This window comes from Phyllopteryx taeniolatus, chromosome 5, assembly GCF_024500385.1.
Source record: "Phyllopteryx taeniolatus isolate TA_2022b chromosome 5, UOR_Ptae_1.2, whole genome shotgun sequence".
NCBI lineage: Eukaryota > Metazoa > Chordata > Actinopteri > Syngnathiformes > Syngnathidae > Phyllopteryx > Phyllopteryx taeniolatus.
Genome location: NC_084506.1, coordinates 19,912,173 through 19,929,699, shown reverse-complemented (window position 1 = coordinate 19,929,699; position 17,527 = coordinate 19,912,173). Strand labels below are relative to the sequence as shown.

The 17,527-nt window shown below is 39.4% G+C and overlaps 1 protein-coding gene across 9 annotated transcripts in view; it reads left to right on the top strand.

Annotated features, from left to right (window-relative positions):
- Window positions 1-17,527, top strand: part of mon2 (MON2 homolog, regulator of endosome-to-Golgi trafficking) — a 46,896-nt gene that overhangs the window by 11,758 nt on the left and 17,611 nt on the right. For all 9 annotated transcript variants that reach the window (XR_009788544.1, XM_061773546.1, XM_061773548.1 and 6 more), the window contains 18 exons: window positions 33-164; window positions 1,384-1,513; window positions 1,658-1,755; window positions 3,614-3,739; window positions 4,494-4,688; window positions 4,888-5,012; window positions 5,425-5,564; window positions 5,832-5,985; window positions 6,068-6,258; window positions 7,519-7,600; window positions 10,595-10,776; window positions 11,724-11,836; window positions 12,631-12,735; window positions 13,597-13,677; window positions 13,756-13,829; window positions 14,011-14,101; window positions 14,819-14,920; window positions 16,437-16,547. Coding sequence is in view for 8 of the 9 variants with exons in the window: in XM_061773546.1 (XP_061629530.1) it covers window positions 33-164; window positions 1,384-1,513; window positions 1,658-1,755; window positions 3,614-3,739; window positions 4,494-4,688; window positions 4,888-5,012; window positions 5,425-5,564; window positions 5,832-5,985; window positions 6,068-6,258; window positions 7,519-7,600; window positions 10,595-10,776; window positions 11,724-11,836; window positions 12,631-12,735; window positions 13,597-13,677; window positions 13,756-13,829; window positions 14,011-14,101; window positions 14,819-14,920; window positions 16,437-16,547 (2,232 nt within the window). In the remaining variant the exon portion in view is untranslated. The remainder of the gene's footprint in view (window positions 1-32; window positions 165-1,383; window positions 1,514-1,657; window positions 1,756-3,613; window positions 3,740-4,493; window positions 4,689-4,887; window positions 5,013-5,424; window positions 5,565-5,831; window positions 5,986-6,067; window positions 6,259-7,518; window positions 7,601-10,594; window positions 10,777-11,723; window positions 11,837-12,630; window positions 12,736-13,596; window positions 13,678-13,755; window positions 13,830-14,010; window positions 14,102-14,818; window positions 14,921-16,436; window positions 16,548-17,527) is intronic.

Below are 17,527 nucleotides of genomic sequence, written 5' to 3'. Positions count from 1 at the left end.
AGAAAAACATTTGGCGGCATTTGTTGTGGCAGGCGGCGGCGGGCAACATCATCAACATGCTGTGGCAGCTGATGGAAAACGGTTTGGAGGAGCTGAAGCTTCTACAGACAGTGCTGGTGCTGCTCACTACGAACACAGTGGTCCACGACGAAGTACTTTCCAAGGTAGAAACGTACTCCGGTCCAGTCACGCACAAAATGTTCATATATAGAGGAACCTCAAAGGTCGAACGCAATGGTGTTTTTGTTCATATTTTCAAACGATGTTCCCATAGGAAATAGAGAATATAGGAATATAAATATTAGGGCTGCAATGATTAATCAATATCTTGAATAATTCTGTTCCAAAAAAAAGGTAGAAGCAAAATCTCTGCCTCGAAGACCAGCTTTTCACACAGACTAATGTTACTGCAAGCGCACACACCACTCTGTAGAAATAAGTTGGTACAATAGAAAACAATCAGCACATTCATACCCGAGGTGCCGATGGTGGCAACACACATTATCACTCGAGCCAGTTCACAGCCAGTCAGCTCTACACTCTCAATCCATAACGCCCACGTCACTCACCGGGCCACGCCCCATCTTTTAAAGCCATACACACTCAAAGTCAAAGATACTATAGTGAAATTTGAGGCTGCACGTGATTGTGTTTAATATTGCAAAATCTATTTTTATACAATTACTTAATTAATTAATAGCATATTCTGTACAATACTCGATTCTAAAAATATTCAGTAGCAGCAGCCCTAGTAAATAGAAATAATCTCTTTTTGGGTCAAACTGTCTCCATAAAACCATTACTTACTGTACAGTGTAGGAGTGGGCAAATAATTTTAAATTTGCTATTCATATTATATCACTTTTATTGTTATTTACAATACATTATCAAATTCTTTTTAATTTTATGATTTACAGTAAATACATTCCCCATTTATTACATTCAATAAATAATTGAAAATTAGTAAATACATTTTAATTCTTATTTGCAATAAACCAATTACCAAATTTTTTTTAATGAGTAATGAATAAAAGCATTTTAATTAACCATTTTTTGGAAAGAAACGGCTGAATGAATGTATTACAAGACTCTTGTTAATGTCAATGCTTTATTGGCTGGATTAAGAAAAGCAGCAGCGCTGCATGTAGCTGGCTGGTTTAGTATTACTTGGTTGAAGTATTGCATTATTTGCTGAAGTCTCGCACAATACAACAATTTAAAGCACAATGGACTTCTGAGGTTCCACTGAACAAAGTCTGAGCTCTATTCAGTGTGCTGTGGAAGCACTTGAGAGGACCAAATGCAGTTCCTCTTCACACGAGCGTCACATTAAATCAATATTTGCATACTGCTTTTTCCATTATTGTGTGTGTGCTCGTCCAGGCCATTGTGCTGTGTTTCCGTCTCCACTTCACCAAGGACAACATCACCAACAACACGGCGGCTGCCACCGTCCGGCAGGTAGTCACCGTGGTCTTCGAGCGGATGGTGTCTGAGGATGAGCGTTTCAAAGGTCACCACTCGAGGGCCGGGGAATTGCAATGGGGTTGTTTATTATGACGCTGGTGGAATGCTTAATGCAAGATTCGTTTAACCTACAACAAATTTAAGCAAGATATTTATGACTCATTTGCTGAGTTTGCTATTTACGTCCCAGGTATTGTGGAGCAGCCTCCTCCTGTCCAGGGCAATACCAACAGGCGGTCTGTCACCACTTTGAGGCCCAGTGCAAAAGATGCATATATGCTCTTCCAGGTACGTCCACATGGGGGCGGTAGCCTCCTTCACAGCTGTATACACTCTTGTCATCCCTCTTGATTGCTTTTATCTCATATTTTGTGTATATTTTATCTTTTTATGTATTTGTACAGTGAAACAGCAAGTTCCCACAGTGAATGCTTTAATTTATACAAAGAAGAGAAAAAAAGTACAGTGGTACCTTGACTTGCAAGTTTAATCTGTTCTGTGGCCATGCTCGTAACTCAAATCACTCATACATATCTCAAATGAAGTTTCCCCATTGAAATGAATTAAAATCCCATTAATCCATTGTAGCCCCCCAAAAAGCAACAACATTTTTTTTATTTTATATATGTTATGATATATGGCGGCACGGTGGGCGACTGGTTAGAGCGTCTGCCTCACAGTTCTGAGGACCGGGGTTCAATCCCCGGCACCGCCTGTGTGGAGTTTGCATGTTCTCCCCATGCGTGAGTGTTTTTTCTCCGGGCACTCCGGTTTCCTCCTACTTCCCATATACATGCATGGTAGGTTAATTGAAGACTCTAAAATTGCCCGTAGGTGTGAATGTGAGTGCGAATGGTTGTTAGCTGGGATAGGCTCCAGTGCTCCCGCGACCCTTGTGAGGATAAGCGGCTCAGATAATGGATGGATGGATGTTATGATATATTTTTTTTTTAATAGGAAAAATAGCACTATAATATTATACTGTATAAAAACATAAATCAATAATGGCTATAAAACTCAAATATCCATTTTAACTGAGAGGGCTGACATTGAATGACTAATAGAACGTATACAATTAAACGGCAAGATTTTATGCTTTAATTGAGTGATTCTCAACCAGTGTGTCGGGGCACATTAGTGTGCCGTGGGAAATTATAAAATTTTACATAATGGATCGAAAATTTATTTATTTACAAGAAATAATGTATCTTTGTTCATCTATGCGTACAAATACATGCAGTATAATCAACATATAGTGCTGTGAAAAAGTCTTGACCTTCTCAAATTCTCATTATTTCGTGTAGTTTTCCCACTTTAATGTTTAGGATCATCAAACAAATGTAAGTACTGTATCAGACAAGGGCTTTTATGTTTTGCTGTACCCCGTTTGTGTTAAAAAATTCAGTTGTTTAAGGGTTTATAACTACCTTGATATTGATTCTTGTTTTGTTAGCTTGTCATTGTTGTTTTGCATTATGTGTTAGCATTAAGCTATCGGGGATTTGTAAGACAACGTTGTGTGGTTTGGTTCAATACATATTAGTAATCCTTGTTTTAGATATAATTTGACAATAGACTTCAACTGCCATTGGCAATAAACAGGTCAAAGCCTCTTTTTTATTTTTATTTTTTATTATTATTTTTTTTTTATCTGCTTCTTCTCAGCACTTTTGTTTCTTAGGATCCATCGTTATTTAAAAAAAAAAAAAAAAATATATATATATATATATATATATATATATATATATATATATCACTCTTGAGTCAATTTTCTCATGCATGCATGCACACGAAATTTGTTCTCTGCATTTAACCCATCACAGTGAACACATAGACATGTTAGTGGAACACACTAGAGCAGGGGGCAGCTGAAGCGCCCGGGGAGCATTTCGGGGTATCAGTGTCTTGCTCAAGGACAGTCGAGGTCTTGAACCTAGGTCCCCCACGGTGGCAGGCGATGACAAAAAAAAAAAAAAAACGGCCAAGCCACAGCTTGTAACTCAAAAGACTGACTTGTAAGTCTGGGTACCACTGAATCTGGTTTGTTCCTCATACAGGGTGCTCTCTCCCACTGACAAAGCATATTGTCCCCACAGAGCTCGCTGATGGCACCCTCATTGTTTCCTTGTCATTGCTCATTCTGTAGGACCTGTGCCAGCTGGTGAATGCCGACGCCCCCTACTGGCTGGTGGGGATGACGGAGATGACACGGACGTTTGGCCTGGAGCTGTTGGAGTCTGTCCTCAATGATTTCCCCGGCGTATTCCTACAGGTGATAGATAAATAGAATGCGCTTGTGTTTACTTTATTTTGTTGTCGTTTGTTCAATAAAGCGATTGAAAGTGCGCCTGCGGGTGTGTCTATCCTACTACCCAGGGGACCTGTGGAGTAATTACAATTCATTCTAACCAGCAGTGGTAGGCTGTATTAAATTAGCTAACAATGTTTACTTTATGGAAGACGTGTAGTTGTGTAACTTAAACCAGCATTACTTTGCAATCGTCACATTGCGCTTTAGCTACTTTTATCGAGTGTGAAATGATCCCAAACTTGGGATAGTCTGGCTTTTACTCAGTCTTTCTTCCTGGCTCGCACATATTGCTACGTGACTCTGCAGTTACAGTCCGTGTGGGGAAAAAATATTCACCGCAAAATCCTGTGATATAGCAAATAATCCATGCTATAATTACGATTAAAAAATGTGGGATGCAGTGAAGAGAAAGGTGAAGTGAAAAGTGAATCGGGATATATCGAGGGACGTGAAACCCGTTTTGTTTTTATCTACATTTGGGCCTACTACACTACTGTATTTTAATGTCACTCATGATGGTGGTAGTTGGAGACCTAAGGATTTCTTTAGGTGGTAATTGGTGGAAAAAGTTTGAAAAACCCTGGTATACGCTACTCTATGTGCCTTACTTACCTTTTTGATTTTGTAATATAAAAATCAATGTAAATGAGTAATCTATCAATTCAATTCTTTAATATCAATCTATTATCTATTCCCTCTTTTTCTTGCCATACAGCACCAGGAGTTCAGTTTCTTGTTGAAGGAGCGTGTGTGTCCGCTCGTCATTAAGCTCTTCTCCCCTAACATCAAGTTCCGCCAGGGGAGCAGTAGCGCCGCCTCACCGGCCCCCGTGGAGAAGCCCTACTTCCCCATCTGTATGCGACTGCTGCGCGTGGTCTCGGTGCTCATCAAGCACTTCTACAGCCTGCTGGTACGTGCGTGCCAGACCTGGTCTCTAAGGATGGTACTCTTTATCAGAGGTTCTCTTAAGTGTGAAGCAGATGCACATGAAATAATTACATTGGATTAGTTCTTATCAGGGTTTTTCAACAAGATAATCTAATATTGCTAATCTAGGTTTATTTTATGATTTCTTTACATCTGTCTTGAATTGATTTGTTTTTCTCCAGGTAACAGAGTGTGAGATATTCTTGTCTCTGCTTGTGAAGTTTTTGGATGGAGAAAAGCCTCAGTGGCTAAGAGCCGTGGCCGTAGAGTCGGTACACAGGCTGTGTGTACAGCCACATTTATTACGGTAAGCAGCGGGTTTTGCTTTCACTTCCCAGTCATTGCTCATTGTGAATGATTTTTGACTTAACAAATGTTGATCTTTAAAAAATAAATGCTGAAGATATATGACTCTACAGCTCAACTTTGAGTTAGTAGGCTTATGGTAATCAGATTTTGTACTGACGAGTCGTCCTTCAGTTACGATATACAGTGACGTTTAGAGCTTGACGTTGAGGAGTCGCAAACAGTTTTATAATGTAATGGAGCAAATGCTTAATTATTACAACTCGACTTTCATCACATTTGTCTATAAAGTCATGCAACCCCTAATGACAATACAGTATATCAGAAAGGATGAGTCATTTAGCGTTAGTTCTTTAAACTCCTTTTCATAATTTTTTTTATTCTTGCTTTTGTTTTCTTTTTTCTTGTTCCAGTTCATTCTGCCAATCGTATGACATGAAGCAGCACTCCACCAAGGTGTTCAGAGACATCGTCAATGCCCTGGGCTCCTTTATCCAGTCCCTCTTCATCGTTCCTAATGTGGGCAATGCTTCAGCTGTCAACGCACCAGCTGGTAAATTTTTTAATTCTTTTGAGAACTTTACAAATGACTGATACTGTAACCTCATGGATATCAGGTTGCATAAAAAATATCATTACTCTTCATTAAGTTAGGGCTGAGCAATATGGCCTCAAAATAAAATCTTTTTTTTTTTCCACAAAACTACAATTTCCCATTTTCATCAAATTTTTCCCACAGAAAAGGCTAATGACAATAAAATCGAGTAGCTTAACATTAATTCTCCAAACCTTCCCCCCCGTTAACTAAACTTCTGCTCAGGTGGCTCGGCTTCAGGGCCCCAGGGCACGGCTCAGAGCGGTGCAGGCCCAGGAGGCATCAGTGGAACCCTGATTACCCAAGCTGCTTTTGAATACAGAGGCATCTGGATCCCCCTGATGACGGTCAGCGCCCAGGGCAGTGCCAAGGCCACCTAGTAAGGCCCCAATGCCACTGTGTTTTTTATGAACCCATAAAACATGGGCTATACAAATATTTCATTTTCACCTATGTGCTAGCCTGGAAATGCTGGACAAAGTGGAGCCGCCATCCATCCCTGAGGGTTATGCCATGTCAGTGGCCTTCAGCGCCCTGCTGGACCTGGTCCGAGGCATCACCACCATGATTGAAAAGGAGCTGGCCTTGGAGGAGGAGGCGGCCGCTGAATCCAGAGAGGCTCAGCCTGACCACAAGTGGGAGCCGCCACCTGGTGAGATGATATTTGGCTCTTGTTTAAATTCTGTTGTAGTGTTTTCAAGCTTGGTGTCTGTTGTTTGTAATATTTTGATATGTCAAGTTGGATTTTGGTGTAAAGGGTAGTCAGGATCAGTGATGCGGGTAACGCGTTACTGTATAACAAAAAAAATCCACCATTTTGAGTAACGAGCAAAGTAACACGTTACTTTTCCCGGGAAAGTAATTAGACAACAGTTACCTCTTCAATCCAATAATAGTTACTTTTGCATCATCAATGTCTCTCACCAAACAGTAATTTGTAGCTGATGATTCAAACAAAGATCAGTCCAAATGTGCGGTAGCATTTAACCGAGACCACCATTTTTTTCCAACGAATAGAAGAAAGCGATTGGGAGGTGATTGTTGTTTCTACAATGCACAGTGATGGTGCAGTACCATAAAAGTGCAAAGAAATGCACGATTTCACTGTCGCCACACTATTTTTGTTATTTTCCTTAGTAAAAAGTGTTTTTGATTGTTACTTCTTATTTACACATTAAGAATACAGTTTTACTGGCGTGTTAAACGCGCAATGGATTATGGGTTAATTATTCATACTGAGTGCGCAATCATCAATTGGTCACAGAGGGAAAGGACCGACTCACTGAAGGACTTACAATACTTATCTTAAATAATATGTACAATGAAAAGTGAGAACTCTCAAAATCCTCTGTGACCTGGTTGAACGCGCTGCACGGCTGACGTCATGAAGTAAGAAAAAAAGTTTTCTCGCTCTTCGCATCAAAATCACTGTGGTGGGAGCAATGGTGTGTGTGTTTGTGTGTGTGTCACTCACTTTCACGTTGACGTACACGGATGCACAAAGGCATGCACACGCACTCAGTTGCTTTCATGGACCACAATCGGCAGTGTACTGCGAATGGTGTGCTAGTTTACGTTTAGGAACCTATTGTATTGTGCTGGCATGTCAAGTTTGCACTAATTTGCTGATTTAATGTGACTTCAACTTCACTCATATTTAAGTTATTGCTTCATGTTGATAACATCATTCTGTAACAAGTAATGGGTATGGTTAAGCTAATGTTTTTTTTTGTGTGCTGTGGAAGTGATATTCTTGCCCCTTGGCAGCTGCTGAAAGTAACTAAAAAGTTACTTTTTTCTTAGTTAGTTTTGAAGTCAAGTAATCATTAAAGTAACTAAGTAACATTCTTGAGGTAACTGGCAGCACTGGTCATGATGGTATTCTGCCAAATGAAAACCTTGTGTGTCTCAGGAACTCATTTGGTGTGGGAGGAGATGGTCAGTGCCTGCTGGTGTGGTCTGCTCGCCGCCTTGTCACTGTTGCTTGACGCCAGGTAAGGAAACTATAGTGGTATCTCAAAGTTCAATCACAATCAATGCAACAAGGGAACAATGAAATCGTAATCTGTCTACTAAGCATTGTGGTAAATGACTAGGAAGATTGTATAGGGGTGTCCCGGTCTGATCTTAGATTTGGATAATGGTCTGATATCAGCACAAAAACTAGTTTCAGTTTATGTCGGAATGGACCTATAATGTCCGATATAAGCAGTCCAATACAACCATTCCTTTCCAGAATTTGCTCCAGCAAAGATCACAACCAGTAGTATGTGTGGCTGGATTAGCCCGTGACAGTTACGGATATTTTGACCAAAAGTCTTCGCCGACGACGCCAAAAATAGTCAATGTCCACAGCAAAATAACATGATTGCCAGCACTTCCTAGAGCAGCGGTGTCAAACTCATTTTTATCCCGGGCCACATCGTAGTTATGATTTCCCTCAAAGGGCCGTTATGACTATGAAGCCATATAAACCTCATATAATTGCATACGCACAGCAAATTGATGGAAAACTAGTTTTTAAATCATAAGCCTTTATAAACATGTTTTTCCAACTTGTATTAAAAACATGTTAAAAGGGGGATTGGCAAGAAAATATGCTTGCGATTTCTAAATGTTATTACAAGTGAAGACAATTTGCAATTTGTAAATTTTCGCAAGAAACAATAAGGCGACGGACATGATTTGCTTTCGAGGGTCACATAGAATGATGTGGCGGGCCGGATCTGGCCACCAGTGCGACACCTGTGCACTAGAGTCACGATCATCCAGTGACTATCTTAGCGTACTCGAGCCTTTACAAGCCTCGGAGACCTTAAGCTGGAAAGAGCCAGCGGCCTATGGAGCCGCAAATGCGCTTAGCAACGTAAGATGACAGAGGAGCAAGCGGAGGCGAAGCTAAATAGCAAAGCCCCAACAGAATGCCACTCCCATCCATTTTTGCAGATTATGCTGTACAAGACTGCAGTTCTCAAAATTTGACTATGTATTTTTAAATTACTGCAGCATAAGTATATAAACTACATTAGTGCATTTATATTTTATTTTATTTATGACAGTTTTACATAAATTTTTTGCTCACCTCAAACTGTGCCAAATGCAAAAAAAATTCATTCATTCATTTCTTGTGCATACCTGAAGTATAATGTACTATTTGTATTTATTAAGATTATATTCCATAGTATTCTATTTTTTATTTGTATTTTTTTTATTAATCGAATTTAATAGTAAAATATGCCTACGTTTAAGTTAAACATAGTGGTTAATTAGCACATTAAAATATATTTTACTTATATTGAATTTATTGAGGTTATTTTTCAGGACTTTTTAAAGTATTATATTGAATTGTAGTATATTTTTATGTTTAAGATTAAACATTATAACCGATTGATTTATAATAATAAATGGGTCAGTTTTTCTCATAACTACTGTTGCTATTGTTCCCTGTTTGAATAATATAATTTGATTGAAGCTTTTTCTAACATTTCATACTACAAAAATAAGTAATAAAAGTGTATATAATTTGTGCTAATAACGTATCTGATCAATCTCGGCCAATACTCAAGGCTGCAATATCATATTGGAAGTGGAAAGGTTGTATTGGGACATAAAATATCTCCAAAGATTATACAAACAATCAAAACAACCAGTTCCTCCTCTATTTGTGTGCGACAACAGCATGGGTTTGTCACTTCCTCATTGACTATCGTTCCGTTTCACATTAATTTTGGATCTGGAAGAAAATAATGAATAATTTTAACATCACAGATTGTCGGCCCCATCTGTTTTACAAGTAGAGACGTGATAATCGTGCCTTTGCTCATTTTGATTGGGGGGAGGGAAAATGTTCAAATTCTACCTGTTTATTAGTTGGCAATTAGCAAGCTAGCGGCTAGCGTGAGGAGCTAATGTAGCAGTCTGCTTATTCACTCATTGCTCCCTTTTTCAAACAGCACAAATTGTACAACTTCTAGTTCCTTCCAACTTCAGTCTGTCACTGTTTCATAAAACAACTGCTGTACTAAGATCAGCTTTTAATGCACTCAGACCTCTTACTCCAGACAAACTCTGTGCTCCCAAACCTCATCGAGACACCTTTATAAAACAGTCCCATGAGACACTTTACTGGAATCTGCAGTGAATATGCTTTTGCAGGCAGAACAGGGGAGCTTCTATGCCAGGATTGTTTTTTTTTCCCCTCTCATAGACAATGTTCTTTGCACTTGAATAACATCCAAATACCTCAAGTCCGTTGAACTCTCTTAATGCAGGTGTAGCAAATGCAAGCCAGAGGGAACTGATAGCATCGTATTCTCATTTGAATCAAATATGATTTCCGACATTTGTAATGCAAAGGTTGATGCCCTTTTCAAGACTCACATGAACGTGATGCAATAACTCCATGTTACCAATAACAAATACTACTACTACAAATGATAAAAATACTTTGGCGTTATATAGAGCTCTTCTTGATTTAAAAAAAAAAAAAAAAAAAAAAAAAAACTATATACAACTAAAATTACAACAACATATCTATTACTAAAGCCTCGATGAAAAAGATCATTTATTTTCAGAAGAGTGTGAATCGTCTTTGTCGGGTTACTACGTATTGTTCCTGCTCTGGTTTTGAACCTGAAGATGTGATTTTCCTGCTGCTCTAAAAAAAATCCTGAAAAACCATAAACTATTTGCATTATATACAAAATAAATCTAATGTATATCTGAAAACAATATATCATTGATTAGCATTTCCTAATCTACACTGCTGGATTGGATTTGTGTTTCTTAAAGTAATTTTGAAGAATCTCAAAGTGGCCCTTGCGGTCTTCGTTTTTTCCTGTACGCGGCCCATGGAGAAAAGTTTGAAGACCCATGTCAGACAAACATATTGACACACACCATTCAATAAATGATGAATCGATCAGAGGTTCTATTTGACCCCTAAAGCCACATTGACCAGCATACTTGGCATGTCCATGTGTTTGCAGCACTGACGAGACAGCCACGGAGAACATCCTGAAGGCCGAACTGACCATGGCCTCTCTATGCGGCCGCCTAGGCCTAGTGACTCCACGCGACGCCTTCATTACGGCCATCTGCAAGGCTTCTCTACCGCCGCACTACGCCCTGACCGTTCTCAGCAGCAACGCTGCCAACCTGTCCAGCAAAGGTAGCGCCCCAGTAGTAAAAGCCTAAAATGCTGTAATTGTGCTGTTTCGTCATGCGAACAAGGACTTTTCTTGAAATGCTATTGTGCCTTGTCAAAATTTTGTACATGTGAACGTAGATCATGTTTGTTTAGGGTTACATAATTCTGGAAATTTTCCAAGTTGGAAATGTTCCATTGGAATTAATGGGAATTTATGGTAATGAATGGGAATAAAACAGGAATTTACAAAACTGATGGTTGGATCTGGAAAGTGTACTCACATATATTTTTGATAAATATCATCAATTAAGGTACTATAATGCCCTTGCATGTGGGAAAGGATAACTATCAATTTTGCATGGATTTCAGCTTATGACTAAACAAAATGTTTATTTTAATGCTACAATAAGTTATCTCATCTATTAAGTTTAGCTCAATTTGTAGTTAATTCCTATAAATCTGTTTTGGATTTCCAATTTGGAATGTTTTCAAAATTCCCCATCTTAACTTCCCATGGGAATTTACTGGACATCTTCCACCCCTTTGCATCGCCGTTTGATCTATTATGTGCTTCATTCTTGTGCCTGCAGTCATGTGTATTGATGTTAAATTAATGGATTTTACTTATCCTCGTGGTTTGATGTGCATGGTGTTCAGCTGAGCTTATCCTGTTAACTCTTGGCATTTTGCCTCTCCCAAGTGTCCGCCTCTTATTACAGTAATCCATCATGTTTTGCCGTGACTTATAATTAAGAACGTGCCTGAGGAGTGTTAAAACTTGCGGACGCAGCGTCTCTCAAAGAGGCCCCTTTAAACATTCACCATTTGCATATTAGCCTGTATATATAAAGACGGCTAATTGGTCTGTGCATGTTGAGTTGATTAAAAGAGTGTTTGTTGCAAATCCTGGATATTTATTTATTTACCCCCCCACCCCCCACCCCACCCCCCACCCCACCCCCCAATAGCCTACTCAATCCAGGGCCAGAGTGTGCAGATCATCAGCCCCTCCAGCGAGTCTCATCAGCAGGTGGTGGCTGTTGGGCAGCCACTCAGCGCCCAGCCCCAAGGAACTGTTGTGGTAGGAAGCTACAGTATCATGATTGTTGGTGGGAAACCAAGGATTTCAAAATCATTGCTATTAGGGATGCACCGTTACCGGTATCGGTACCAATTCTGTCCATCTGTAGTTATTCTCAGACTTGGGAAAAAAAAATGCTCTGGTACTATGGCATCCATACTACTTTACCAGCTTGATATATAGCTTCCGAGCTGGTGGAGTAGGAGCCATGTCAGCTGTGTGGACTTGCTGTAAGGTAAACATGGCTGACAGCACTTTGTTAATCGACAAATTATGCTCTGCAAACCTCAAACCTATTCTCAGGATGCAGTATCATTTAAAAAAAAAAAAAAATAAAAGTTTACTCGCTTTTTGTAGTTAACACATAGAGGTAACATGGTATCCGTATTCCTACTTGTATAGCCACTAAACTCAACGTTCTTCTTTGGCTCTTATCTACTCTATGCACTTATACATGGTGCCTCCTCGTGTTCAGACTGAGATACCACATAACAGAAATGCCTTGTGTTAAAGGCTACCTTTAAGTGAAGTGTGTGGCAAGATTGGAAAAAAAAAAACAGTTTGATAAAGTTTCAAGTAATGACAAGTTGTTACTCAAAAAGTATTATTTGAGTGAAACTTATGCCACGTTCAAGGAAAGTTTGTTTTTTTGAACAATAATTGTGTGAATTCTGAAGGTATCGGTGCATCCATAATTGAAATCTGCATTCCCCTCACTTGATTGTGCCTCTGTTTCTACGTGATGGTCTATGTGAACTACGTGCTCTCAAATCTTACTGTGTGTCTCTGTCAAGCTAACGGCCAAGAACATTCAGTGCATGCGGACCCTCTTGAACCTGGCCCACTGCCATGGCGCCGTGCTGGGCTCCTCCTGGCAGCTGGTCCTGGCCACACTGCAGGTACAATCACCCACAGATTACGCATGCATGCTCAAAACAATGGGCACTCCTATTTTGGTGACAATTTTAGGGTGTTTTCACGCGTAGTCCTTTTGTAAAACAATCTTAACTCAAGTGAACAAAAATGTGAACAGGTGGACTCGGTCCTTTTTGCTTTCATGTTCCCAGTTCATTTTAAAATGGACCCAGATCTTTTTCTGGTTCACTTCATGCCTGCTTGGACCTGAGTCAATACAATGTCAGCACCAATGCAAAGAGACTCTGGAGCGCATTGTGTTCACATTGCACTGGTTAAATAAATCTGTCCACGCACAACTTTGCTTGAAAGGGGAATTAGTTTGTTTGGAGTGTTCACATGCAGTATATAGCACAAATGTTTTATTTTTTTATTTTTATACTTGTGAGCAGAATTTTTAGTTACGAGCGCTAGATGGCGGCAGCAAACTCATCTCTCTTCACAACAAGCAGATGTATGGAAGATAGTGAACATTTCTTGAAAAAAAAAAAAAAAAAGGCTTCATGCTGTGCTCATTGTTACTCTCAGTTTGAGTTTACTGCCAAACTAAAAACATAAAGAGAATTACACTTTGTGTATTTAAAACAACCACATAACTTTGCCTTCGGAAAGTCCACTTGCTGAATGCTAACACACAATGCAAAGTGCCATAGATGGGATAATGAGTAGTATCTATGTTGCGTTATTATAGCCCTTTAAGCAACAGATATTTGAACAGAAACTCTGCAGCAACACGTCAGCATATATTATGTATCCTCTGAGAACAACAACTAATAGTACTACAGTTAAAGCTGTTCGTTAGTTTACTAATAAAGCAATGTACCTTATTGTCGTTTTAATCCCAGCACTTAGTGTGGATCCTGGGACTGAAGCCAAGTGTGGGGGGCGCCCTCAAACCTGGCAGAGCCGTGGAGGGACCCAGTACGGTACGTTTGCCTGCATTGTGCTGTGGACGACTGCGATGGTGCACTTACTGACCTTAGATTTGTCTCCATCCCGGACAGGTGTTGACCACGGCTGTGATGACCGACTTGCCCATCATATCGAACATTCTGTCCAGGCTTTTTGAGAGTTCCCAGTGAGGACTTGTTTTTCCCCCACCTATAACTTTATTGTACCATTGCGCTATCACAATTAATGGGGCAAAGACCTGTCCTGATTTGGATGACAGTTTTTTTTTTGTATGCATCAAACTGTTTATGCTACACTGTACATAAGTACACATAGTAACTCCTCATTGTATGTGTTGTGTGGTTTAGGTACCTGGATGATGTTTCCCTTCATCACTTGATCAACGCTCTGTGTTCTCTCTCGCTGGAAGCCATGGAAATGGCCTACGGGACCAACAAAGTAAGCACTGTCTTTGTTTCTTCACCAGGGTGAAACTCGATTCATGTTTGACATACTGCTTTTTTTGTGCAGTGGTACCTTGACATGCGAGTTTAATTTGTTCAATCACGTAGCTTGTAACTCAATTTACTGGTATAGCAAATAAAATTTCCCCATTGAAATGAATGGGAATGCCATTAATCTGCTCCGGCCCACAAAAAACATAACATTTTGTTAGTTTTAATAAATAAAAATAGCACTGTATTGTTTCAAAATATATTAAAAGAGAATATAACGAAATAAAATGGTTTTAGGAATTACTGTGATGTGTGCCTAGTAAGTGACTTAAGGAGTTGGAGTCCACATTTACATTTTCAGCAGTGATGTTTTATTTTCTGATTCAATCCAACAGCTATGTCAAAAGTTCTGCCGTTAGGAAGATATAATAGAGCAGAGTTTGGTTGTTGTGGTTGTAGTTGTGGTACAATGATGTAGAACTGCACTGCTTCAGTCTTGAGAGGTGTTCTTAACATTGTGGTTACCTTATTCAGCTACATGAAAGGAGCGAAATATTTAAAACAGCTCTGTGCAGTTCTAGCGCCGTCTGTCTTTGTGACGTTATCTACAAAGCCAAGATAATGGACGTTCTCCAGCATCGTTTGATTTGTGCTCAACTGTCTCATAGTGCTTCCATAGTGTCGGACATTTCAAGAGTTCAAGATATTGTGTCACACACAGGAGCCTTCCCTGTTCGCTATTGCCAAGCTGCTGGAGACTGGTCTGGTGAACATGGATCGTATAGAGATTCTGTGGAGGCCTCTTACTGGACACTTACTGGAGGTAAAATCCAACACACTTGCCTACAACCGCTAAAATTAATTGAGAATCTGATGTTTTGAACATTCACATCAAGGAGAGGAGTCTCCCCTAGTGATAAAGTCTTTGAAGGTTTTTATTCACATTTTCTTTCTTATCTCCCCCTCTCTTTTGCTTTTCCTGTCTGTTTTGCAGAAGGTAAGTGACGATACCCTCCTCCAATCATCTTTGGGCTTTTCATTCTTTGTCTGTTTTGTTGCTCTCCCCACCAGTTCTTATCTCTTCCCTCTCAACATGTTGGGGGTTAAGATGCTGCTGTGTTATAATGTGTCCACTGTGCTTACAGTCTTCATTTTGTAATTTGATTTGCCACCAAATTGGGATACGGCACTGTTTATTTTTTGTGTGTCTGCTTTACTTTCACACACTATTGCTTTTAAATGGCAAACCAGAAAACAATTTTTGAGAAAGAAAAATCCAAATGATCAATTTGGCAGTATTGAAGAAGAAAGCGTTGCCAAAGTCATTTTTGAACGTTTTTGGAAAACAAGAAAAAACACAACAAATTCAACAACCAAGAAGAGAAGAAGAGTCCAGTTGCCTCGATTCAACCATGGCTGATTACAATGACCTAAATGACTTGCCACGACTGTGAAACTACACACATTTTAGCAAGCACATTTGTGTTTTTTATTGCTATTGATACAGTGAGTTAAAAATGACTTGGGTAATTCTGCTATTAGGCTAATGATATTCATCTGTACATGAGTGGAGTTTCCTATTGCTGTCAACGTTTATCATTTTTATCATTACTATTTTTTTTTCCCCACTAAAAACGTGAAACCAGGCCATGTCCACACATACACAGATACCTTTTAAAATAGCTAACACATCTTCTCTGTCTACACCAGTTATAAAAAATATTTCATATGAAATGTTATTTGCAGGCAGTAACGTGTATGCCAAAGCTTCAGATGGCACAAATCTGTCGGGACATTTTAGCTGGAACCGTGAAGGAAGTCGCTTAAAAAAAATAAAAAAATAAATAGTGACTAGAAAAAGGGGATTCATATGTAAAACATTCTATTAGATCACCTGAGGGAGACAAGCCCAACAAAATATAGCTTTTGCCTTCTACAGTGTTGTTTGTGGCCCAAAATGTTTTGAAAATGCCCCATTTTTTTTTTTTTTTTTTTTTTTTTTTTTTTTTTTTTAATAATACCTTTGTCTGTGAGTACATGGCACCATTCTCATGAGCCTGGAATCTTCCACGTGTGTCTATACAAACGTGATTACACTTGTATGTCGCAAACTTCTCTTATCATCTGTTTGCTTCACACACATCGCACACACCTACGCTGAAATCTGCTGGGAAACAATCTGATGTTTTGAACCTCCCCTGCAATCGGAGCCGATGCAGTGGAGAAGAAAAATGCGCACAAATCCACCCACACGTCCACAAACACACAAGCAATTTCTACTTTGGTACTGTCTGTGCATCCGTGTTTGCATTTGTGCGTATGTGTTGTGTGTCTTGCAGGTCTGCCAGCACCCGAACTCCAGGATGAGGGAGTGGGGGGCTGAGGCGTTGACGGCTCTCATCAAAGCTGGCCTGGACTACAAGCACGAGCCGCCGCTAAGCCAGAACCAGGTAGCAAAACCCATGCGTGACTCAAAAGAAAAGTTGATTATGATGTCCCCCCCCACACACACACATACACTAATTAATGGCACCCTATGACTGGACCCAGCCCCACCATCCCAAAGTCCATAAAGCTTTCCTTCAATCCTCATCAAAGCGAGTACCCAATTCAATTTGGCTTGAAAACAAATTTATGAACTGCTACATTTTACGCAAGGATTGGCAGTTTCTCAGAGATCAATCATTGTGACACCAGTTTCAGTGCTTTACCAGTCAGCCCAATTTCTTTAAAAGTATTGTAGGTATCTTCTAGCTTTATTGTTTTAGTGACCTTTTTCACAGCTGTGTAAAGGCCATAGCAATTGTACTGTTAAGTTGCGTTCGGTTGCGTCACTTGGTGTGCGGCGGCGGTTAGACATATTCTTTACTTTAGTATTAGTTTTGTACCCTCAATTTTGTGTAATTTAGAGCTACATTTGTATTACAAATATGTGCATTGTATGTGACTAACGTGTGGTGCCATTGGAGGTCACACAAAAAACTTCACTTTAGTCTTTTGTATTTTTTGTAAATAGCTTTCATGCTATTTAATTATCCACATTTTTTGTTAATACAACGGTTTTTAAGATTTCTCAAGTTTTCTTTTGCACCGTAGTGAGGTTTTGTAGATCCTCTTTCAATGAATATTTCTTTCTCAAAGCTTGAGAAAAATCAGAAATCAGCTTTCAAAATATTTTCAATTCAGTGAAACAAGGATCACAATGCAGGGAATGCTCAACTGTCTGCCATGATTTTCTTTTATAGGGCCACTTATCTCTTTTATTTATCTGTGTAGCATACAGCAGCCCCTGTCTAAATATTTAGAACATGACAAAAATAACAGTTTTGAAAAGGAAAAAGACCCACAAAGATCTCAAAAAGAAAAACTGAAATAAATAAAGTGAAACTACATATTGCTAAAGTTCTTTGCTGGCTCTTTTTTTCTTTAA